This window comes from Eretmochelys imbricata, chromosome 3 (assembly GCF_965152235.1).
Source record: "Eretmochelys imbricata isolate rEreImb1 chromosome 3, rEreImb1.hap1, whole genome shotgun sequence".
Taxonomy (NCBI): Eukaryota; Metazoa; Chordata; order Testudines; family Cheloniidae; genus Eretmochelys; species Eretmochelys imbricata.
This window is the reverse complement of record NC_135574.1, coordinates 119,564,562-119,590,509: the sequence shown is the minus strand read 5'-3', so window position 1 is coordinate 119,590,509 and position 25,948 is coordinate 119,564,562. Positions and strand designations below refer to the sequence as shown.

The 25,948-nt window shown below is 41.6% G+C and overlaps 1 protein-coding gene across 1 annotated transcript in view; it reads right to left on the bottom strand.

The window, feature by feature from the left end:
- SYNJ2 (synaptojanin 2) overlaps positions 1-25,948 on the bottom strand; it is a 98,232-nt gene that overhangs the window by 29,384 nt on the left and 42,900 nt on the right. Inside the window, exons 5-12 of the mRNA XM_077813267.1 lie at positions 18,814-18,897; positions 15,741-15,802; positions 12,261-12,357; positions 9,494-9,666; positions 4,946-5,027; positions 4,564-4,713; positions 4,296-4,461; positions 2,974-3,165 (exon numbers count right to left, since the gene is read on the bottom strand). Of these exons, the coding sequence (XP_077669393.1) occupies positions 2,974-3,165; positions 4,296-4,461; positions 4,564-4,713; positions 4,946-5,027; positions 9,494-9,666; positions 12,261-12,357; positions 15,741-15,802; positions 18,814-18,897 (1,006 nt within the window). The remainder of the gene's footprint in view (positions 1-2,973; positions 3,166-4,295; positions 4,462-4,563; positions 4,714-4,945; positions 5,028-9,493; positions 9,667-12,260; positions 12,358-15,740; positions 15,803-18,813; positions 18,898-25,948) is intronic.

The window sequence follows — 25,948 nt, the reverse complement described above, 5'->3', positions numbered from 1 at the left end:
ACCACTTCATTTCTGAAGGACAGAACACTATCTTTGCTGTTTTCTTTAGTAAAATCTGTAAGTCAGTTACAATCACAAGCCCTGTTTTGTAAACTGGAAAGTCAGCAGCCAGTTCAAACAAGCCACAAACACAACAGTTTGACACACTACTAAAAAAAAATGACCCTGCTTTGTAATAATGTAATGTAATAAAATGTTACCCTTACTGTATACAATTCCTTTTGTCTGAGGGTCTCGGAGTGCTTTATAAACACTAAAGGATTAAGTGTAACATTTTCAGAGGTGCCTAAAGGCCAGACTTTTAAAGATATTTAGGTGTCAAAAGATGCAGATAGATGCCTAGTGGAATTTCTAAAGGCACCTAGGCACCTAACTCCCAATGAGATTGAAACACAAGGGGAGGAATGGAGGAGCATGAATAAAAACTGATATTTAGGGACAGATTTTGTGCTGTCTGGTGAGAGATTCAGTACAGAAGGCCACCTCAGGGTGAGGTGATTTTATGCCACCTTCACACACTCTGGATTCTGGGATGCTGTAAGGGCCAAAACACTCGTCAGCATCAGTTAGTGCAGCCCTGAGGGTTTCTCTAACTTATAGCAGCCTTCCCAGCCCCACCTATGGACTGCTACACCAAGGCTTGTGAACGGGTGCAGTATAAGGCCAAGTAGGAGCAGAATCAGCCACTTAGAATTCCCCACCAGATGATATATGAATGGCCAAATATGGGACCTAAACTACTTGGCAGTTCCATTCGACACTAACAAATAATAGATTCATAGTTTCATAGATGCTAAGGTCAGAAGGGACCATTATGATCATCTAATCTGACCTCCTGCACAACGCAGGCCACAGAATCTCACCCACCCACTCCTGCGAAAAACCTCTCACCTATGTCTGAGCTATTGAAGTCCTCAAATCGTGGTTTAAAGACTTCAAGGAGCAGAGAATCCTCCAGCAAGTGACCCGTGCCCCATGCTACAGAGGAAGGTGAAAAATCTCCAGGGCCTCTTCCAATCTGCCCCGGAGGAAAATTCCTTCCCGACTCCAAATATGGCGATCAGCTAAACCCTGAGCATACGGGCAAGATTCACCAGCCAGATACTACAGAAAATTCTTTCCTGGGTAACTCAGATCCCACCCCATCTAACATCCCATCACAGGCCATTGGGCCTATTTACCATGAATATTTAAAGATCAATTAATTACCAAAATCATGTTATCCCATCATATCATCTCCTCCATAAACTTATCGAGTTTAATCTTAAAGCCAGATAGATCTTTTGCCCCCACTGCTTCCCTTGGAAGGCTATTCCAAAACTTCACTCCTCTGATGGTTAGAAACCTTCGTCTAATTTCAAGTCTAAACTTCCCAATGACCAGTTTATATCCATTTGTTCTTGTGTCCACATTGATACTAAGCTTAAATAATTCCTCTCCCTCTCCGGTATTTATCCCTCTGATATATTTATAGAGAGCAATCATATCTCCCCTCAACCTTCTTTTATAGTTAGGCTAAACAAGTCAAGCTCCTTGAGTCTCCTTTCAAGTTTTCCAATCCTCGGATCATCCTAGTAGCCCTTCTCTGTACCTGTTCCAGTTTGAATTCATCCTTCTTAAACATGGGATACCAGAACTGCACACACTATTCCAGATGAGGTCTCACCAGTGCCTTGTATAACGGTACTAAAACCTCCTTATCTCTACTGGAAATACCTCTCCTGATGCATCCCAAGACCGCATTAGCTTTTTTCACGGCCATATCACATTGGCAGCTCATAGTCATCCTATGATCAACCAATACTCCAAGGTCCTTCTCCTTTACTTCTAATTGATGCGTCCCCATCTTATAACTAAAATTCTTGTTATTAATCCCTAAATGCATAACCTTACACTTCTCACTATTAAATTTCATCCTATTACTATTACTCCAGTTTACAAGGTCATCCAGATCCTCCTGTATGATATCCCAGTCCTTCTCTAAATTGGCAATAACTCCCAGCTTTGTATCATCCGCAAACTTTATTAGCACACTCCCACTTTTTGTGCCGAGATCAGTAATAAAAAGATTAAATAAGATTGGTCCCAAAACTGATCCTTGAGGAACTCCACTGGTAACCTCCCTCCAGCAGGACAGTTCACCTTTCAGTAGGTCCCGTTGTAGTCTCCCCTTTAACCAATTCCTTATCCACCTTTCAATTTTCCTATTGATCCCCATCTTTTCCAATTTAACTAATAATTCCCCATGTGGCACGGTATCAAACGCCTTACTGAAATCTAGGTAAATTTTTCCAAGACTTTGCATACTACAGATGTCAAAATAACAGGCCTGTAGTTACCCGGATCACTTTTTTTCCCTTTCTTAAAAATAGGAACTATGTTAGCAATTCTCCAATCATATGGTACAACCCCTGAGTTTACAGATTCATTAAAAATTCTTGCTAATGGGCTTGCAATTTTGGGTGCCAATTCCTTTAATATTCTTGGAAGAAGATTATCTGGGCGCCCCGATTTAGTCCCATTACGCTGTTTGAGTTTCGCTTCTACCTCATATATGGTAATATCTACCTCCATGTCCTCATTCCCATTTGTCATGCTACCATTAACCCTAAGATCCTCTTTAGCCTTATTAAAGACTGAGGCAAAGTATTTGGTTAGATATTGAGCCATGCCAGGATTATCCTTGACCTCCACTCCATCCTCAGTTTTTAGCGGTCCCACTTCTTTCTTTGTTTTCTTCTTATTTATATGGCTATAGAACCTTTTACTATTGGTTTTAATTCCCTTTGCAAGGTCCAACTCTACTTGACTTTTAGCCTGTCTCACTTTATCTCTACATGTTCTGACCTCAATAAGGTAGCTTTCCTTGCTGATCCCTCCCATCTTCCACTCCCTGTATGCTTTCTGCTTTTTCTTAATCACCTCTCTGAGATGTTTATTTTAAAACAGATACACTACCACTCAAAGTCTTACCCTGAAATTCAGAAACCCCAGAGAGCTTGGGAGAATCCAGCAGCCAGTCTGTTAACTCACTGGTACCAAGGATGTTGCTTCTAAATTGTTTGCCTCCATTTACATTCCAGGTCCCCATGGCAACACGAATCCGCTTGAAGCACGTGAATTCAAACTGACGCTCTGACATGGCCTTCAAAATACTGGGAGTCACTGATGGACAGAGAAAGTAAAAACAATTTGCTGCAGTGGAATAAATGGTACTACGTCAGTGACATGTAGACTTACTGTGAAATAATGATAGTTACCTTACTGGCATCAGTGCAATAACTAAAAAAGTAATTCCAGTGGAAATAACAATAACTGTGTAAGTGAAAATGATGCCACCAATTTCTTTCCTGGTAACTGGGTGCAGTCACTGAAATGAGTTGTACTAGTGGAGGGGAAGGGAAAACAGGACTTTCACAGTGACAAACTTGAAGAAAATATATTCAAAATATGTTACTAGAATTTTCTAATTCTTTCCCTAATAATGACTGAATAATACGGTTTGAGATTGGTCTTTCTTGAGATTTTCAGCTTGGCCCACAAAATGATGGTTGTGTCACAATTTAAGAACCAAACCCAAGACCCATTAGATTTTTTTGGTGCATGCTGTTACACACTAATTCTGAAAAACCATCATGAATTTGGATCTATATTCTGATATGGCCAGGACTCCACATAAGACCCCACCATCTTGATTATTCCTGATTGGTCCCCATTTTAGCCTTGCTTTAATCAGACTTCCTCTCTTTTTTTTTTTTGGTGGGTGCAAATAATTAAGAGTGTAATTTTTTGACCACCATTATTTGCAGGAGCAATTTAGATAATTTCAGCATTTAAGTAACTGATTTGCACGTGCAGTCAGATATTTAGACACCTAAATGGCCTAAAGAATCGAGGAATTGCAGGCACAAAAAGAGGGGCCAGTTTGTAAAAAAAATCTGGTCCCAAGACAATTGCCCATGGTCAAAGAGTGAGTCAGGGACAAAGCTGGAAAAAAACCCGCAGAAATTCAGACTCCTAATCCACTCTTCTAAACAGTAGACAACAACTTCCATCAGCACAGATTATCATCAGTGAATGAGTCAACCTATGCAGAAGTTTAATTGAATATTTTGGGAAATGAAAATAGTGGAATTCAAGCACATGCTGTGGTGACTTGAAAGCATTGCCTCAATACATCAATGCCTTTGTGCAACTTCTGTTTATTTCTAGACTCTTCAAAAGAATGCAACTGGTCATCTAGAACATCTGGAAGCGAACACAAGACAAAGAAGATAGATTTACATCTGACTTACCCAGCAGAGCTGTGTTGTCCATAAGCATCCTTCCTTTGTCTGCATGTTCCTCGCTGAAGAAATCACCCATGAGTAGCAACTTGATGGCTTCCTGCTTCACACTGTCAAAGAAATTTGACTGAATGGTGCGTGACACAGCGCGGGCTCCATCCTTGAGCTTCCCTACCTGCATTAGGCAAAAATGTTCAACACAAGTGACCTTTGCAGTGATAGTGTAGACTTCCTTTAAAGTCACTCATGAATAAGCAGCTCTGATATTCTCCTTTACCTTGGCTTTCCCCTCCAGGGCACGACTGCCTGTAAACACTTTACTTAGATTGTGACCATTGAGAGTCCACATTGCCTTGTAGGACTCCACAAAGCGGTCAACTGTAGACTTTGAGTTCAACCCTAGGCTTTCTAACTGAGTGTGCAGAACCTGGAGTGAAGACAGAAAGAGAGGTGAGGAAAAGCGACTTTTCATATTTCATTTCCCCCCCGCACCTCTTGTAAGAAATTTCACCCAGCCATCATTCTATAGTTAAACTAATGCAAGTATCTTAATGATGGAAAGACAGAGCTAGGAGACCTCCCTCTTGCCCTTTCTGGTAAAGCACAAAATACAAGCAGAGTGCGTGTGTATGTGTATGAAAGACCATTAATGAACTCACCTCAAGTGCAATGAAGGACTGTACGCTATTTGTACGATCAAGACAGTCCAGGCAATTCATTCGCAAGGTACCTGTCTGCAGACTTCAATAACCAAAAAAAGAATAGAGAGAGATACAGCAGGTTATTAGGAGCCTCCACATCCAGTTGTTACTGATAAACTATTGTTTTCTTTTATCATCAGAAACATTTAAGTTAGAAAGTAAAAAAAATGGCATTTGATCCACAGGTAGATAAGACCAGATTTTCAAACACTCAGCCTGGATTTTTCCACCCACATTTTGTAGGTGCAAAACACTTGCCTGCTCAATTTATTTCAAGTACCCAACTGTGCCTGCAAAACCACACCTGCAATTATATGTGCGATGCTTGCAGACCAGGTGCTAGCTCACTCCAAGGCCCTAGGCCTCACTGAAAACTAGTCTGGCTGACCTGTGTGTTAGTATTGCTAAAAAAAGGTATTAGATTTATAAAAATGCGTTCGGACTTTAATCTCACTTAAGACATCGGTATCCCATGTTACACAGTAATATCTAAGTGTTTGGTCTGTAACTACAAGAGTATTTGCTTTAAAACCTTAAACCCCCACAGTCAGGAGAGAAGCACTACTAAGTGTGAAATGCTTGTTTATCACAAAGAGGTGTCATCTCCTCTCCAGAGGAGCCACTGTCGAACATCAGGGGACAAAAGACTTTGTTGATTGCTCCTCCTACACCCATGAAGAGGAGATGTGCACTAATTTATCCCATCAGCTTGAGCTCTGGCGGAAGGGAATAAAAATCCCTGTCAAGAAGAAATTCTTATCTTATGCTGCTTGGACATCAGGGAGAGGGCAAGACTTCTAAGCATAAGAAAGGGATCACTGGCTGTTCAGCTTGGATTAGCCCTAAAGGACATATAGAGCTTGCTTATTATAGAAGCTTCTATTATCTTTGGAACCTAAGACTGTAACTCATTTGTGTATGTGTTTACCTGCTTTAACCTTGTAAATGACACTCTCATTTCTTTTTCCTAGTTAATAATTCTTTAGTTTATTATAGGATTAGCTACAAGTGCTGTCTTTCCTGAGAGATCTGAAGTGAAATTGACCTGGGGTAAGTGACTTGTCCTTTGGGACTGGGAGTAAACTGAATATTATTGTGGTTTTTGGTGCAAGGGATTATCTGTCACAAAGACAAGCTTGCCTATGTGTCAAGCTCAACTGAAACACCCAAGGGGACTGTCTGTGACTCCATGTTAAAGCTGTTATAGTGCTTGAGGAGTTCTCACTTGACACTTGGTTGGTGAAATCTAATTATAGAACACACAACCAGTTTGGGGTTTGTGCCCTGGTTTGTAACAGTCTGCCCTGAGGTTGGTATTCATGTTTGTGAGCTACTCTAGACAGCTTGACAACATGCACAAGCAATTTTCCAGGGTCAAGAAACTGGAGAACTAGTTAAGGCCTGGTGGTAAATTTGGCAGGGGAAAGCAATCTCAGAACTGTTAGCAATTATCTTTGAAACTCCTGGAGGAGGGATGAGGTCCCAGAGGACTGGAAGAAGGGCAAACATAGTACCTATTTTTAAAAAGGGGAACAAAGAGGACCCAGGAATTATAGACCAGTCAGCCTAACTTTGATTCCTGGAAAGATATTGGAATAAATTATTAAACACTCAATTTGTAAGCACCTGGAGGATAACAAGGTTATAATGAATAGCAATCATGGATTTGTCGAGAACAAATCATGTCAGACCAACCTAATTTCCTTCTTTGCCAGGGTTACAGGCCTAACGGTTAGGGAGGAAGCAGTAGATGTGATATATGTTGATTTTAGTAAGGCTTTTGACTCAGTCCCACACAGCATTCTCATAAGCAAACTAGGGAAACACAGTCTAGCTGAAATTACCATAAGGTGGGTGCACAATTGGTTGAAAGACCATACTCAAAGAACAGTTGTCAATGGTTCGCTGTAAAACTGAGAGGGCATATCTAGTCAGGTCCCGCCGGGGGTGGGGGTGGGGGGGTGTCAGTCTTGGGTCTGGTACTATTCAATGTTTTCAAAATGACTTGAATAATGGACCGAGAGTGTATGCTTATAAAATCTGAGGATGCTTGTTTGTCACATCAAGCTGGGTGGGGTTGCAGGCACTCTGGAGGGCAGGACTGGAATTCAAAAAGACCTGGACAAATTAGAGAATTGGTCTGAATTCAGCAAGATTAAATTCAATAAAGACAAATTCAAAGTAGTTCACTTAGGAAGGAAAAAAATCAAATACACAACTTACAAAATGGGGAATAACTGGCTACATGGCAATACTACTGAAAAGGATCTGGGAGTTATAGGGGATCACAAATTGCATGAGAGTCAGCAATGTGATGCAGTTGTGAAAAAGGCACATGTCATTCTGGGGTGTATAAACAGGAGTATTGTAGGGAGGAAACTGTCTCGCTCTACTCAGCACTGGTGAGGGCTCAGCTGGACTATTGTGTCCAGTTCTATTTTAGGAAAGATGTGCACAAACTGGAGAGAGTCCAGAGAAGAGCAACAAAAATGATAAAAGGTTTGGAAACCTGACCTACGAGGAAAAAGGAAAAAAAAAATGGGCATGTTTAGTTCTGAACAAAGAAGACAGAGGGGACCTGATAATAGTCATCAAATATGTTAAGGGCTGTTATAAAGAGGCCACTGATCGATTGTTCTCCATGTCCACTGAATGTAGGACAAGAAGTAATGGGCTAAATCTGCAGCACGGGAGATTTAGGTTAGGTATTAGGAAAACTTTCTAACTATAAGGATTGTTAAGCTCTGCAAAAGGCCTCTAAGGGAGGTTTTGGTATCCCCACCTCTGGGGGTTTTTAAGAACAGGTTGGACAAACACCTGTTTGGGATGGGCTAGGTTTAGACTTGAAATTAGATCATAGAATCATAGAATATCAGGATCGGAAGGGACCTCAGGAGGTCATCTAGTCCAACCCCCTGCTCAAAGCAGGACCAATCCCCTACTAAATCATGAAGATGAAGGTTTCTAACCATCAGAGGAGTGAAGTTCTGGAACAGCCTTCCAAGGGGAGCAGTGGAGGCAAGAGACATGAAGACATAGGCTTCAAGACTAAGCTTGATAAGTTTATGGAGGGGATGGTATGATGGGATAGCCTAATTTTGGCAATTAATTGATCTTCGACTATTAGCGATAAATATGCCCAATGGTCGGTGATGGGACACAAGATAGGGTGGGATCTGAGGTACTACAGAGAATTCTTTCCTGGGTGTCTGGCTGGTGAGTCTTGCCCACATGCTCAGGGTTTAGCTGATCGCCATATTTGGGGTCGGGAAGGAATTTTCCTCCAGGGCAGATTGGTAGAGGCCCTGGGGGTTTTCCGCCTTCCTCTGCAGCGTGGGTTCACGGGTCACTTGCTGGAGGATTCTCTGCACCTTGAAGTCTTTAAAACACGAGTTGAGGAATTCAATAGCTCAGACATAGGTTAGGGGTTTGTTACAGGAGTGGGTGGGTGAGATTCTGTGGCCTGCATTGTGCAGGAAGTCAGACTAGATGATCATAATGGTCCCTTCTGACCTTAAAGTCTATGAGGTTTACTTGGTCCTGCCCCAGCCGTTGGGGTTTCTATGATTCTATATGATGGACTCATTGGTCCATGTAGTCCATTATCGTACACCAGTGTCCAGTATCTGATGCTTGAAAGGAATGTAAAAAACAAAAACAAACAAAACTATACACCACCCAGAGACAGGTACAGTGCTGTAACTGCGGGAGGGAGGGAAGATTCCTTCCTGAACCCAGTAAATCAGCTTCCACGCTGAAGCATGACATTTGATTATACTTGTTATCTTGCATAACTATAAATGTTGTTAGTGGTCATGAAGAAGCGTCCCAATACAGACGCTAAACAAGCAATGAAATATCTGCTCTTTTCAATGTACTATCAAAATAGTTTCTTTCTCCTTCCTCCTAAAATTATAGTGGTTATTTACAGGAAGGCTAAATGTTATTTATCAGCTCACTCCCAGATCCTCTTGTATACAACAGGCACTTCCATTAACAAAATCTATCAGCACAGCCAACAAATCAATATTTTCAGCATCACTTGCTATAAATACTTATAGTTGGACCTATAGTAGAAAGATGGACCCTTTCTACCACAGTAGCTCAACAAGTTTTATAAAAGCTAAACTAAGTCTGTGAACAGGACATTTATACTCTATGAGGAAAAACAAACCTGAGATGGATCTGGTATTGTGTCACCTAATTAAAATGATTCCAAGAGAGAGAGCCTCACAAAGTTAACTGAATTTGTGAATCAGAACTTCAAGTAGTAAAATAAAATGGATGGGATCTAAATTTTCAAATGGCCTCTGTCTTCTGGACACAGAAAAATATTTGCACAAGCCCATGTGTACAAATGGAGGCTACTTGAAACTTTGAACCAACATGTTTTTAAAACATAAATAGCACAGAAAGCTACAGCAGGCTCCAAACAAAGTGAAGAACTTGGTTCTGTAGATGGCATGATTTGTGTATGGAAAGTGATAAAGGGGCAGGGACACTCACCGGGCAGGTACATTCTTGCCCTTTGTGAAGATGCCAAATTCATCCCAGTGCAACTTTAGCTGAGGCCTCAACAAATTCTCCAGCTTCTCTATTTTCCCACCTTTTGCAAGCTGATGGTAGTCAAAATTAATCATGGGTGTGTCTGCAGCATGGGAAGAGGCCCACAGCAATTTCTGTTTGAAAAGGGAAGAAGGAAAGCAAATTCTACTTACTTCTACAGCCCAGATATCAATACCTGCATGCCTTATACTGTTGATAAACTTTAATCATGGCTTTCATGTAGAGAAGTCTAGAGGGAAGTACATTATTTTGTTGTATGCTTTTCTAATGCAAGTTCCTTGTTTTTTACTTTCCAAGAGTAAATTGGACTGTTAGGGCCAAATTTTCCTATGTGGGAACCTAAGTTGTAGCTGTAAAATATAAGCGTAAGCTGGTTATGAGTGTGTAACACAAGCAACTGTGCACATAAGTATCTATATGGCCTCAACAGTCTAGCTTTTAGAGCAAAAAAAATTTAAGACGTTAGAAACCAAAAGCATACAATGAAATAATGTTAGTGATAAAGATAAAGCATGATACTTTCCTCATTCCTCATATGACTGCACATGATGTATGTACGATCATCTTATATTTTATTAACATACATCATGCACTTTTCAGAATTCTATCACAAACCCATGAAGTAGTGAGAATAGTTTTAACTCTGAATATTTATGGCCTTTTCCCCAGCATGGACACTCTTATTCCAGTTCATGAGTGCCTTTTTTCCATGTTGCTTATGTTGCTTGAGAAGGGATTTAAACTAAACTGAAAAACAAAACAAAAAAACGCTCTGATACCAAACTAAAAATGTCTCCACAGGGCTATAACTATATCAGTATAACCATTAAAACTTCCCTGCATAGACAAAGACAAAGGTATTGTATGTAGTTTAGTGAAGAGGTGTATTTCATTGTATTGTTATCAGAGTCAAACACACTAATAAATTTGTTAGTCTCTAAGGTGCCACAGGTACTCCTTTTCTTTTTACGGATACAGACTAACAAGGCTGCTACTCAAACACACATCTGTTTCTCTGGTAACTGTCCACATTTCAGTTTGTACATTTACATTTGACTGTACTGGTAGTATTCTTGGGAATGATATCTCACTACTACCTCAGTGCAAACCATTGTCAAAAGTATTGCACCCCATACACTGTGGCTTTGTTTTTAGTACAAACATAATTGCAGTCTGTTATAGTGGTTAAGAAATGCTTGCAAAATCACTGGGAAAAATACTGAATTTCATCTTCCGCTACCGAGTAATGGTGGAAATTCAGAGGCATGGTACTGAATTAAAAAACAAACAAACAGAAAAGAAAAAAAAGATTTTTCTGCATATACTAATGATATTGGAGACCATCCTACTCAGATCAAAGGAAACTAGCAGCAACTGCAATGAACATATTTTAAAGTGATTTAAATAAAACTTTAAGACTGAGGGAAGAAATGAAAGGGAAGGGAAGGAAGGAAGATGGGAAATTAAAGTGGATAGTGGAAGATAGAGAAGCAAGGAGATAAGCTTATGACAAAAGGGAAATGAGGGTCCCATTACTTATACTGCCTGTAATTTTTAATTTGAGTATTTTGAAATGCACCAAGTTAAACACTGATAGCACATCCCTCCTAACCATTTATTTATGAAGAAACAAATATAATGAAAATGCCCAAGGGGTCTCTGTTTTGGATAAATACAGAATTTCAGTATCCAGTGCTGTCAATGCAGATCCTTTCACCTTCACAATAATTCACTTACAATTCTGTTAGTCTGACATACAGTTTAAAAAAAATGGAAATCAACCCAACCCTTTATTGAAAACAAATGAACAAATGCATACAATCTTTATATGACAGATGCACTAAATTCTGATTTAGTAACCAATTTCCTGTTCTATGATCATAACAAACAATGTAGATAATTGTAAAGAACTTGTCTAGAGAAAGATGGATCTCATATAAAATATGGAAGACGTTATTTTTGCACCCATAAACTGTTAATAAGATAATAGTTAGTCCTGCCATGAGTGCAGGGGACTGGACTAGATGACCTCTCGAGGTCCCTTCCAGTTCTAGGATTCTATAAATGGTGAGGATAATATCTTCAAGAATGTGGATACTGCATATGCACTACCTAAAATAATCAAAGTAAGAATTCACCAGGGATGTCAGTTTTAGATTCCTGTAGTTCTACCTTGACATTTGTGAGAAGACTGTAATTTTAGAGTAGCTATATTCAGCTCTTAATTATAGATCTCAAAGTACTTTATAAAGGGGAGTAAATAATAATTATTTCCAATTTACAGATAGGGAAACTGAGAGCACATATGAGCTAACTCTGGGACTTAGGTGGCTAAGTACTTCTGAAAACCCTACTAGTTGCCTTGCTGCAATTTTAAGTGCCTAACTACCATTAAAAATCAGGCCCTAAGTGACTACATCACTTTTGAAATGGCATTTAGGTGCTTTTGAATATTTACCCTAATTCTCTTGAGAGGTTAGTAAAGAAAAAGTGAATACAATTTGAAGAAGTAAGGAAAAAGACAGCCTGATCATCCATTCAGGAAATATTACACACAAAGAGAAAGATGCAATATAGGCAGTTCAGTTTCCTGGACTAACTTCTTCAGATCAGGTGCCCTGAGGCCGATCTCAAGTGATTTTCCCTCTTGAAGAAGCAGGACTCTGACGCTCAGCAATTTAACAAAAGTTGTTGTTATTGTTTTTACCTTGAAAGCTCTGTTGAGCACCTCCTCTCCTCCTCTGCTTCCCAACAGGTTAACAATCACTTGTTTTCCATATTGCTCTTTCAGAAGCATCATATGCCTGCAACAGTAGCAGCAGCAGTACAATCTGGTTTAATAAATATCACGTACCAGCCACCCTTTCCAAAACACTTGCAGAAGAGGTCGCTGGCTGCTTGAAGGTTTCAACAGCAGTAGCTCCACAAATATATCTTAGCTTCCTTTTAGTCAGCTTTTACAGTAAAGAACTGCTTTATAGGGCCCTCATTTTCTGTCATCATAGTAACTGTGGAATTAATAACTGGAATGATACTTTACTTTTATTGAGTGTAAAGACTGGAGAGGTAGGACAAGGATACAGAGCTCAGATGATAATAACATTGTTAGTTTTCATACAGTCCTATGTATGCGGCCTTTTTATGGCCCTGTAACTGCAAGGACTGAGCAAAGCCAATGGGAGTTGAGAGGACTAAGCACCTCCAGGAATCGCTCAGCATCTTGCAGGACTGAACCCTTAGGCCTTGTCTACACTACAGGGGAAATTCGATCTAAGCTATGCAATTTGAGTTATGTGAATAACATAACTCAAATCGACGTAGCTTAGATCTACTTACCGCAGGGTCCACACTATGCGATGTTGACGTGAGATGCTCTCCCGTCAACTCCCGCTACTCTTCTCGATTAAGAGTCAACGGGAGAGCGATCTGCGGTTGATTTAGCGGGTCTACACCCGCTAAATCGACCGTCGATTGCTACTTGTTGATCTCCCAGGCAGTGTAGACAAGTGCTTAGAGAGTCAGCTATGGTCTGGGATTCCAGACCCAAGGTCAGCAAATGAGTCATTGCCAGATAAATGTAATCAGCCACACCGATCAATTATTTCTGAGCTGCTACATAATTCAGGTTTGTAAAACTATTCGCATTCCACTTGTATGTTTTTAGCAGGCAGGTTGGTGGTTAAGAGTCAGATCTTAGGTAGGTAGATACATGGGCATAAATTCTCCCCTCAACACACGTGTGTATATTGTTTGGGTGTATGTGTGTGTTTATTATAGGAGTTAAGCAAGCTCAGCAAGAGCCTTGAAGGGTCCAAACGTAAGAAACCCTGCAGCAGTTAAAGCTGCTAAAGCACTAAAGCAAAGGCCAGGTATTAAACGCACGCTAACACAGCGCGAATGAAAAGCTTGCTTGTGCTGCCAGTGCTTGCATGGCCTGGCGATAGTGTTGTTACAAGGTTACTGTCTCTCTAACTGGCAAGTACATGCCATAGGCTGCATTGATGAGTCCCATGAACAAGAAATAATGTGCCCTGTAAAAGACAAAAAAAAATTGGCAGGCTTTCCTGAAAGAAAAGCAGCCAAAGATGCTGGTGCTATCTTACAACCCCAATCCTGCACTTGGATCTGTGCAGGCAGAACCTTGCTCCACACAGCCAGCCAGCCCCTTTGAATTCAGTGGGTCTCAGCAAAGCTCCAGTTGAAGCATTGGAGCCTATTTATGGACTAAGAATGTGACTTTTCATTTTTTCCCCTTCAGATTTGTGATAAAGGGCATCAAAGTGCCCCTACTGTGAACTTAATAGTTACACCAAAATGCCCTCAAGTCCACTTAAAAAAAAGGAAGTAGGATGTTTTAAAAACAAACATATAAAAAGGCGAATCCAAAACCTTTCATGTGAACCCTGCATTGGGATTTATCAGAAACAGATGCTAAAACAGGACATTTGTATTCACTGCTCCCAGTGTCTTTTCAAGATGTCAAGGTGTGAGCTGTGAAAAATTAACAGACTGTGGCCATGCCAAAACACATGAAAAGGCTGCAGTGACTTTACAGGCTTCAGTGAATTTTTCTGTATGAATGTTCAATTGCCCCTTACCAGAAACGCTCTTAACACAATCCTTTAAAAATTTAGTTTGGGCTGGACTGTCTCATGCAATTCTGATCTGGCAACTGGGTTGTGATGTACACAAGTAAGAGAGGAGCTAGATCCAAGCCAATCTCCCACTTCACTCTATCATGAGGAAGCCACTCAGGGGTATGTCTACACTGTAGCCGGGAGAGAGCCTCCCAGCCCAGACAGACAGACTTGCGCTAGCTCAGCTTGAGCTAGTGAGCTAAAAACCACAGTGGGGACAGTGCAGCTCAGACGGCAGCTCAGGCTCTCAAGCCCTTGGGTTGTTAGCCTCAGTTTCTGCTGAAGCCACAACATCCACACTGCTATTTTTAGCATACTGCTTGAGCCCCACTAGCACGAGTCTGTCTACCTGGGTTTGGAGGCGCACGCCATGCTGCAGTGTTCACATATTCTCTGTGGTTGCTCTGGGGTAGGGAGAACAGGGTTTGGGGTTAGATGGGGTAGTGGGGTCATAATCTGCAGCACAGTTTCCCCTCAACCTTTCGTGGATTATGCATCTTCATTATTACCTTATGTGGGTTCCCTCTCTGCTTAGTGAAACCCTCCAACGTGAAGGCAGTTCAGGGAAAGTGGCAGGCAGAGACTTCCCAGAGTAGACTACCACAGGAACCAGAAAACAGTAAGATCCTGGGGCAGGGTCCCCACCATCACTTCTTAGTAGCGAGTCTAGAATAATAGGACCCTAATCCCTGACCAGAGTCCTGAGGTGCTACAAAGTGATCAATAATAATCATCTCCACTAAAAGCTGCAATAAGTGAAATCAAGAAAATACTGCGGCCTATTAAAATAGACATGTAACTTGAATATAAATTTTGATTTGTCACTTAAAATCACATGACGAAGGCAGACTAGGGTGTGGTAATTCATCAGAGGTCAAATCCTCTCTCAGACAAAGCTCCCAATATGAATTTGCTCCCAAAGGACTGCAGCGTTTTCCCCACTTGATGATCATGCACTCAGAAGACCCACATTAATGTATGGATTTTGGATAGCTTCCAGCAGAGTTGCAGAGTCTTATGGGGTTAGATCCATTCCTCTGGGTCGGAGCAAAAGAATGTTACCAGGAGAGCATCTCACAGGGGGGCGGAGAATGGGCTGCTGCTGTTACTCTGCAGCAACAAGCTCCAGTCATAGAAAAACAGGGAGAAAAATAAACTCAGAAGGCAACGGGGTTTGCATTTAGCTTCTATTTGGTTGGGACAAAAGGAGAAGAAGAAAGAGCATGGAGAGGCTATTTCCAAATGTAAATTTATCGGTTTTGACTTGCAAGTGGTTACATGGCACTTTTTTGCACAGTATTCAGAATTTCATAACTCCTTCAGAAATAGGCTGAGATCATTTTGATTCAATTTCCACCAAAACTAGAAAGGACAAAGCACTAAAACCATACCGTAGGGAATAATTGTGCAAAAGCAAGGGCGATGGACTAGACGATCTAATAAGTGCTTTCCTTCTCTAACAGCTCTGGTTCGCTGGGACGGAATACCGCTGTGAAATCATGGTTACATGCTTAGCTGATGTGTTACTGACAGAGTCTAGTGAAGCCTACCTGTCAAAAGCAGGAGCATTTGCTTCTAGGCCTCTGTTAAGTCTCAGATGATGGGAACCAACCTAAAAAAAAAAAAAAACAGAAGAAATATTATGAAGTAATTCTCTAAGCTGCTGAAATCCTGAATCATTAGATGTCTATTTCCCTCAAAGAAAACGTCTGTTTATTAGCACCCAGACACCCCAAACAGATTACATACACCCATACACATAATGCACTTAGTACAAAAAGCTTAGCTACAGCTTTTATTAGAAAACAACATTTACAATTACAATGAAAAATAATGAACAATTAACATTTGTTAATGGAACACCTACGCCCTTATTTATGGCCAAACAAATTCTCTATCCTGGCCAATACTCTAGCAAAAATCTCACTGCACCACAGGAGCGTACTCTGTGCTCAATCCTCCTTACCCCTGTAAGTAATCAGGAGGCACTGCATATCCACCAATTCTATGGCGAGACTGTGGACTGACTAGTTCGATCTTTTGTTTTTTAGATTAATTGGATAATACTTGCACGGTGCTTTCTAAATATAAAGGATTATGGGCTACATCCTGTATCACTTATGTCAGTGGGAGTTTTAACACTGACGTTAATAGCAGTAGGTTTAAATAATTTATAAGTTCTGGTATTTCTATTCAGTGCAGCTGAATATATATATATTTATTGTATTTTTTCCAATGAATATCTGAATCCTCTAAAAGACCCAATCAGAATTTTCAAAAATCTTCTTTGGTTAACTGTTTGTTAGCATTTAATCTGTATTTCTTTCTACATAAGGCAACCCTTCCTCACTTTGGCGCCAGCACACGTACACAAGGAGTGAATGAATGCTCCGATGAGTAAGTGCTCACATATGCAAGTAAAGGTTGCACAATCCAGCCCTGAATGAGCACAAATGTGTCCCATTTCCTTCTTAGAGAGAGAAAAAATTCTGTATTAAAAAAGGCCATAAGCACTAAATTCAGGGATAATCTCCAGGTTTTAGAATATACAAAGCAATATAGAACTGTCATAATTCATATCCAAACAAACCTGAGGCATTTAAATCAGTCTCAGACATTATTATAGAATATTAAAAAGATAACTTATTCTTATTACATATTATGTACATACTTAAATTGTCAGAATAGAGGGAAAAAAACAATGTGAAAATACCAGGCTGCCTCTTGCTTGAGCTTTTCAATGACATCTCATTGAAAGTGTGGCCAGTATAAATGGTTGGGTGGAAACGGGTTTAAAAACAAAATAGTTGCTTCAGGAAGCGGCCCATGTGGAAAATGTGTTCTAGGATTGGACTTGTAGAGTTAAATTCTATGGTCAAGCTCAGTGCGGCCGGTGTGCGTTTGGCATGACGACTGCAGGTAGGTTCTGGCCCAAAACGTCAATATCATTTGTAGGGAGGTGTTTTGTGTGTGTGTTTTTATTCTTCATTGTATTTAGATGACATTCATCTCTTTTACAATACTGACGCACAATGCTGGATCACACAGCTACTCTAAACAAAAGAATTTTGGAAATGAGATTTTGAAAATTATGGGGATGTATAGCAGAGATGGGCAAACTTTTTGGGCCCGAGGGCCACATCTGGGTATGGAAATTGTTTGTCAGGCCATGAATTCTCACAAAGTTGGGGGCTGGGGTGCGGGCTCTGGGGTGGGGCCAGAAATGAGGAGTTCAGGGTTCGGAAGGGGGCTCTGGGCTGGGGCAGGAGTGCGGGTGGGAGGGTGAGGGCTCCAGCTGGCGGTGCAGACCTGGGGTGTAGGAGGGTGGGACTGAGGGGTTCGGAGGGCAGGAAGGTGATCAGGGCTGGGGCAGGGGTGCTGGAAGGGGTCATGGGTGCAGGCTCTGGGCAGTGCTTACCTCAAGCAGCTCCCAGAAGCAGCGGTATGTCTCCTCTCCAGTTCCTACGTGGAGGCGCGGCCAGGCAGCTCTGCACACTGCCCCGTCCGCAGGTTGCCGGCCCTACAGCTCCCTTGGCCGCGGTTGCTGGCCAATGGGAGCGTCAGGGGCGGTGCTTGGGGCAGGGGCAGTGTGTGGAGCCCGCTTACTGTCCCTACACGTAGGAGACAGAGGGGGGACATGCTGCTGCTTCCAGGAGGCGTGCGGAGCCATGGCATGCGTGGAGTGGGGCAAGCCCTGGGCCCCGCTCCCCGGCAGGAGCTCGAGGGCCGGATTAAAATGTCTGAGGGGCTGGATGCGGCCCCGGGCCATAGTTTGCCCACCCCTGGTGTATAGCATCTAACTGTGCACAACTGTTAAGCTGCTGGGCTGCTGAGACCACTGCCTGTCATGCTGATCAGTATGGTCTCATTGTTTCCTTGCACTCCCCCATTGGTCTTTCTGTAACCATTTCTTGTCTTAGTCTGCAAGCTCTTTGGGGCAGGGACTGTCATTCTGTTCTGTGTGCAGCACCTAGCACAGCGGGGTGCTGATTCAGGACTGGGGTTCCGAGGTGCTATGATAATACAAATAATCATAAACACATTTTAACTTTCAAATTGTTATGTAAGTTATTGGAGTTGATGCAGGAAACACTTGGTAAAATTCTCTGGCCTGTGGCATGCAGGAAGCTAGACTAGATGATCATCGTGGTCTCTTCCAGCCTTAGCTCATGGTCCCTTCCAGCCTATGCATCTATAAAATCTATTGAATACACCCATATACCAATTATATTTATTTTAAAATCATACAGCTCCTGCACTGGAGCCCTCACCTATACTATGGGGGACTAAGACACCATGCCAAACTGGCATTTCAGATGGAAAGGTTATTCTGGATGAAGTAAAAAAAACATTATTAAGAAACATCTGTGTAAATAAATTATTAACTCTTCTCTGGAGTTATCTGAGCACTTAAAATATTAATCTTCAAAAACTAATCACTGGATAGATATTTGCCTATTCCTTTTAAAAACAGCTTAACTTTCCCACAAATAGAAACAGAGTCGAAAGAGTTCAGTACTTCACAGAGCAAGTCTCCTAGTGAATGAATACCATTAATAAACAAATCCTATGCAACTTTTAGTAGCGCTAGTGACAGGCCACTTGATTTTTCATTATATTTACCTGAAGCCCTGGTTGCTCCCAAAACAGTGGGACGGAGCCTCTGATTTGAACAAAGGAAGAGATGTCATCGTCCAAATAAATTGTCTGCAGCAACAACATAAAGGAAAAGAGATTCTTCAGTGAAAAGTACTGTTCTCACTCCTCAATCAGACAACACAAGTTAAGATACAAATACTGAAGAAAAGGCAAATGGTGGATCTCAGTTTATCTTTATCTCAATCTCTGTCAGTATTCCTGACCTCACAGAAACGGAAACAAAATCATGCCTTGTTTGCTTTCATGCCAACTCACTAGGTTTAATTTGCTACTCACTGGTAATAAAAGAGAATTTAAGGCACAGATGCTTGTATGACAGAGATTTCCCTCACACTGAAGATGAACTAGCTACGCTGGTGGACAGACTGAGACAGGCCACTTTCTCTTTCATAGAATTTTAATTATGGAGATGTCATCACTCCATGTGACCAGTGATGGTTAAATGCCAGGTGTGGGATGAGCTTATCTGCTGCTCTATTAAACTATTTTCTTTGACCACACATTTTGTCTGGTCAGTGTGGCCAATAAAATGTGTGTGAAACCTTCAGCTTTTCCGCTCCTATTTTGAGATGGGCGGGGAATAAGATTATGTGCACTATTTCTTATCTAGGATGTTTATAGTAAAATCTTTCCAGTCCTCTTTTCTCCCCAGCCAGCACTCTCTCCCACCCTTTGTATTTATCTCTGTGAACAATGCTAGTAAACTAATCTTGCAGCAAAGCTGACAATTAGACGCACAAAGGATGTACCCCATCCTCCCCTCTAAACCTACCTCCAAAAGTATTATATTTTCAATGAGCCTAGTGTAAAAGGATGTATGTTCATACATAGTATTACCACAGGGCAAGAGTGTAAAGCCAACTTCACTGCCCTGGCCTATACTTAGCAATGGAATCCTGGGCCTTTTGCATTTGTGACATATAATACAAGTCTCAGTTTTCTTGTACATCACAATGAGCCTTCCAAAGCCCAGCAGATGAATGGTATCAGTCAGCTCATTCAGGTCCCTTTTTTTTGGTCACACTCTATCATTTAGCTTATCAGCTAGCAGCTTGGCAGTAGTTCCAAAATGGGATAAACAGCAGGTGCCAAGAAAGAGGCTGCATAAGAAAGAGGTTTAGGCAACGGGAAACCAGTTACCACATGACTATAATGAGGTTCTATTCCTGGCTCTGCCCCTGGCCTGCTGGGTGACCACGGGAAAATCACTGAAGCCCTGTGCCTCAGCTTTCCCATCTGTAAAATTACCTCTTTTGTAAAGTGCTTTGAGATGTACAGGTGAAAATATTATTTTTACATATATCACTGACAAACACTCGCAACACTTTTGGGAGGTAGGTACGTGTCTATTATTATCCCCATTTTGCTGAGAGAGAGGTTAAGTGACTTCATCAAGGACACAAAAGGAGACAGTATCAGAACCAAGCTTAGCCTGATGGAGTTCAGGTCATGATGTAACACACACTTGTTCAAAACGGCTTTTCAGTCAATGCTCTTAATTGTGGGCAATGCTTGGTTACCATGGTGACACGTGCTCTATAAAAAACTAAGATTGATACTGTTCTCCTTCTGTTTCTGCCCTAGGAACTACTCGGTGTAATGTGAAGGGGCTGCAACATGAGAAGTAAGTAACCCCATCCTCGCCTCTCTTTTCCTCACTGAGCAGGCCAGTCATAAAAATTAAATGACTCAATGACCTCTAATCACCTGTGAAAATAAAGTCAGACAGAGCAGGCCTGATTCTCAGCTGGTGTAAACTGGTGTAGCTCCATTGACACTAGCAGAGCAACGCTGACTCACACCAGCTCAGAATCTGGCCTACAATCTAAGAAATTCTGGAGTCGGATCTTGACTCATTTATGATTTTAAGAACAGTCACCTGCTGACAAATGGGATGAGTCAGTTATCAGCATAACTTGAAATGAAATGTTAAAACTACATTATGTCATACACAGACAAAGCTCTTATAGAAGGAGATCATATACATACAGTATCACATATATAGTACAATTCTGTGGATAGTGGTGGATAATCAGCTGTGCATGAGTTCCTGGTGCAATGCTGAGAAAAAGGGCTAGTGTGATCCTTGGATGCATCAACAGGAGAATCTCTAATAGGAGTAGAGAGGTCATTTTACCTCCATATTTGGCACTGGTGCACCCAGTGCTGGAATACTGTGTTCAGTTCTGGTGACCACAATTCAAGAAGGATTTTGATAAATTGGAGAGGGTGCAAAGAAGAGCCACAAGAATGATTAAAGGATTAGACAGCATGCCTTAGAATGACAGACAAAATAAGCTCAATCTATTTAGCCTAGCAAAGGGAAGGTTAAAGGGTGACTTGATTACAATGTATACGTATCTACATGGGGAAAAATATTTGAAAATGGGCTCTTCAGAGAAAGATATATCACAATCCAGTGGCTGGAAGCTGAAGATGGACAAATTCAGACTGGAAATAAGGCACAATTCTTAAATAGTGAGAGTAATTAACCACTGGAACAACTGACCAAGGGTTGTGGAGGTTTCTCCAGCACTAGCAGTTTTTAAATCAAGATTGGAAGTTTTTCTAGAACATCTGCTCTAGGAATTATTTTGGGGAAGATTTATGGCCTGCGCTATACAGGAGGTCAGACTAGATCATCACAAGGAGCTTTCTAGCCTTGGAATCTATGAACATATGAACAGTCAGACTAATCTACTCCTAGGAGGCTAGTATTCATCCAAGTGGATTAGGATCAAGATCATGCCATGCCATTCAAAAGGGCACTTCCTCCTGGATTACTGCACCTACGTTAACTCCTCCTAGACCAGTGGTTCTCAAACTTTTTTTTTCATGGACCACTTGAAAATTGCTGAGGGTCTCAGGGACCACTTAATGATTTTTCCAAATGTTGTTTCTACCATTAGCTAACTATTGTAAAGCGCTTTGGATAAAAGGGCTACATAAAAAAAACTTAATAATAATTAACTTTTTGTTCTATAAATAAAAGCACACAACTCATTTTAATATCAGTAGTCTTACCTTTCTAATGTGATGGATGTGCCCTCTCTCCCCTGACGTAGCAGCCCACAAGCTGGGGCTAGGAAGGGTAGGGGAGTCTCTAACCTGCCACAGAGCTGAGGCTGGGAAGTGGGGGGGTGTCTCTCCCCAGCAGCTGCGGAAAGTCACATCTTTCTCTGGCTGCTGCAGACCTGCACATCCCAACTTCCCCTCACCCCCTCTTCTCACCCCACTGCCCCCTCCCACCTACACCTTATTCCTCCCAAGGCCACCACCTCATCTTACATTTGCATCTTCTCCAGGGTCCACGCATCTAATTAGTGGAGCCTCGCCGGCACAGCTACACAAATTAGGTGGGTGGCCCTTCATTCTCTCACGTGCGGCTGCCCAGGCATGCACCTTAGAGGGAACTATCCGCGGACCACCTGAATGGAGCTCGCGGACCACAGTTTGAGAACCACTGTCCTAGACAACTGGGAGTTCACAGTCATGCCAGGTCATTGAAAAAAGCAGTTTTCTCTAAATTTTGCAATAAAGTCTCAGAACTGCCATCTTGCCGCTCTGTAACAGGCAAAGATCAGGAGAAGAAAAATGGTTTTTTAACATGATTAGACCCCACTTCGGTCCCTGCCACACAGACTAGAACAAATCACAGCCCTGATCCTGTAAACACAGGCAGAATCCTATGCCCAAGTAGAGTGCTGTTGAAGTCAGTAGGACTCTGTGAAGGAATGAGGAGCCACCTGTGTGGATTCCATTATAGAATCAGGCCCACCACTGTCTTTAAGCCACAAACTTAGATGAGGCCTAAATCTGGACTACCATTTTGGGGAAGGGCCGTAACAGTTTTCAAAAAGCAGATTCTGACAAGGATAATCAGGATGCCAAAAAAGAAAATCCTGATGAAAATTTCTCTGGAAAAAAATAGTAGGACCCATACACAGCTATTCACATTTCTAAATATTAAGGCCTCAATTCAGGAAGGAACGTAAGCATGTGCTTAAATCCATTCCTATTCAGGGCAGCAATCAAGCGCTACTGTAATTGCTGTCATAAAACAGCAAAGCTTTTCTGAATTGGGGTCCAACACTATTTTTCTTAAAATAGGGAAGGGAAGGTTAATTGAAAAAGATCCTATTTTCTTTTATGGTCTGTAAAATTTCAATTTTAAATACACCATGTAACAGAGATATATATATATATATATATACACACACACACACACACACACACACATACACAGTAGAACCTCAGAGTTATGAACTAACCAGTCAACCACAGACACCTCCATTTGGAACCAGAGTGCGTGATCAGGCAGCAGAAGAGACCCAAAAAATAAATAAATAAATAAATAAAGCTAATACAGTACAGTACTTTGTTAAACACAGCATTTTTCTTCTGCATAGTAAAGTTTCAAAGCTGTATTAAGTCAATGTTCAGTTGTAAACTTCTGAAAGAACAACCATAACGTTTTGTTCAGGGTTATGAACATTTCAGAGTTATGAACAACCTCCATTCCCTAGGCGTTCGTAATTCTGAGGTTCTACCGTATAGGGGAAAACAAAAAACAACCCCCCACACACACACTAATTAATCTTTTTGATCATTCTTTTTGCTTAAAAGCAGCCAAAATCATACACCAAGAATTTAATACTGGGGGGAAAAAAGAGGTCCGCTCAAGAGTTGACAGTTCCCTGGAAGACAAATGCGGAGAAGGAGGAGAAAAATTAAATGTTAACACTGACAAGCACATAATCTAAATAAGGAAAGCATACTTGCTTCTTCAGTACAATCTGGAAAAAGAAAGGAATGGGGGGTGGGGAGGAATGGGGGGGAACGTTGAATCAAGTTAACTTTTGTTCTCAGTAGAAATCCATCAGAAAGATGTCTTACTTTTTTCCTTGCTATATGAAACATTGTGAACAAAGCGAAAACATGTTATTTAGGCCCCTTCTGGGGAACAAAGTATCGTTTCAAACCCTTCTCAAAAGGTTATTTACAGCATTGTGAGTAGGAAGAGGTGCCCCTTTTTTTACAAAATGCTGGCTACAGTGGTTCAAGTGCACACTTTCAGAGGCTTTTTCACAATGCCCCTCACCCTCTACTTCTGCTGTGTCAGCCTTTCTAACGGCTTTTATCTTTTTTGTAAAGTGATTAAACTAAATGACCAAGTAACTAAAAGATTGACTGGTGGCCCGATTTTGAAAAGAAAAAACTAAAGTGAGATATTTAGCTCCCCCACTCCTTTTCTGCACAATGAGTCACCGCAGTTCAGTGAGCCCACAAAAAATGACTCATTGCAGAGCTGAAATGCCACAAGGCTAACTCAGTGGGAGACAAAAGAATCCCATCTACGCATTAAAGAACTGCCTGGAGAGAAGGCTAATTGTTTCTTCTTCTTAAAACAGAAAAATATTAGAATTAAAGCTTTGTAGAGGTGGAAGAGAGTCTGGCCTTTTCAGAATCCTGGGGTGATATTTATTCATGAAGCACAGAGCCAGCATGCCAGTACTGTACAGGCTGCTGCAAATGGAAACAAAATGTTATTCTAATTACAGACGGCCAAGATATTACCTCATAGCTGATTAGTCAGTAGTCTACTGTGAAAGCAGAAGAGAGTTTAATTTAGGGCTTTTACTTCCTAATGGTAAGTGGATGCCAGCTTGAACTGGACCTCATGTATCTTGATGTTTAGTTCTCACTTTGTTTTCTTAGGACAGTTAGCCTGACAAAAATTATACCTATTACCAATGACAAAGTGAACTTTTTTTTCTTCCTTAAAAACAGCAGAGCACTCCTATAGTTATTGATCTTCCAAGTCCTTGAGTCACCCTGTACTCATTTCCTCCCTGCTTTGGCTTTGCCTCTTCCAGTTCCGAATCACTCAAAAACCTTTAGTCTTCCCACTCTTAGATGACGACTTGCTGAACTGGAAGAGAAGTACAGCAGGCCCCATGAAGTCTGCACGGCTCCTGACGAACCCCTGTCCCATTCAACTGTCAGCAATCTATCAACATTTTGCCATTCCATCGGGAGCTGAACCCCACTTTTGCTGTGATGCAATGGGCATTATATTTTTTATGTTAATCATTTCCAGCATGCAAGAGTATAATCAAATAAGCTAAGGAACTTTGGACCCAAATGGCTGGCATACTGAGAAACAGTAATTGTATACAGGACTAGCAACTGAACCTAGGAGGTAGCACTGCGAATTTGGGGCTGACCTAAGAAAGGTTGGCTACCCATCTCAACATCTAACTTTCCTTCCTTTAGAATCATAGAATCATAGAATATCAGGGTTGGAAGGGACCCCTGAAGGTCATCTAGTCCAACCCCCTGCTCGAAGCAGGACCAATTCCCAGTTAAATGATCCCAGCCAGGGCTTTGTCAAGCCTGACCTTAAAAACCTCTAAGGAAGGAGATTCTACCACCTCCCTAGGTAACGTATTCCAGTGTTTCACCACCCTCTTAGTGAAAAAGTTTTTCCTAATATCCAATCTAAACCTCCCCCACTGCAACTTGAGACCATTACTCCTCGTTCTGTCATCTGCTACCATTGAGAACAGTCTAGAGCCATCCTCTTTGGAACCCCCTTTCAGGTAGTTGAAAGCAGCTATCAAATCCCTCCTCATTCTTCTCTTCTGCAGGCTAAACAATCCCAGCTCCCTCAGCCTCTCCTCATAAGTCATGTGTTCTAGACCCCTAATCATTTTTGTTGCCCTTCGCTGGACTCTCTCCAATTTATCCACATCCTTCTTGTAGTGTGGGGCCCAAAACTGGACACAGTACTCCAGATGAGGCCTCACCAACGTCGAATAGAGCGGAACGATCACGTCCCTCGATCTGCTCGCTATGCCCCTACTTATACATCCCAAAATGCCATTGGCCTTCTTGGCAACAAGGGCACACTGCTGACTCATATCCAGCTTCTCGTCCACTGTCACCCCTAGGTCCTTTTCCGCAGAACTGCTGCCTAGCCATTTGGTCCCTAGTCTGTAGCGGTGCATTGGATTCTTCCGTCCTAAGTGCAGGACCCTGCACTTATCCTTATTGAACCTCATCAGATTTCTTTTGGCCCAATCCTCCAATTTGTCTA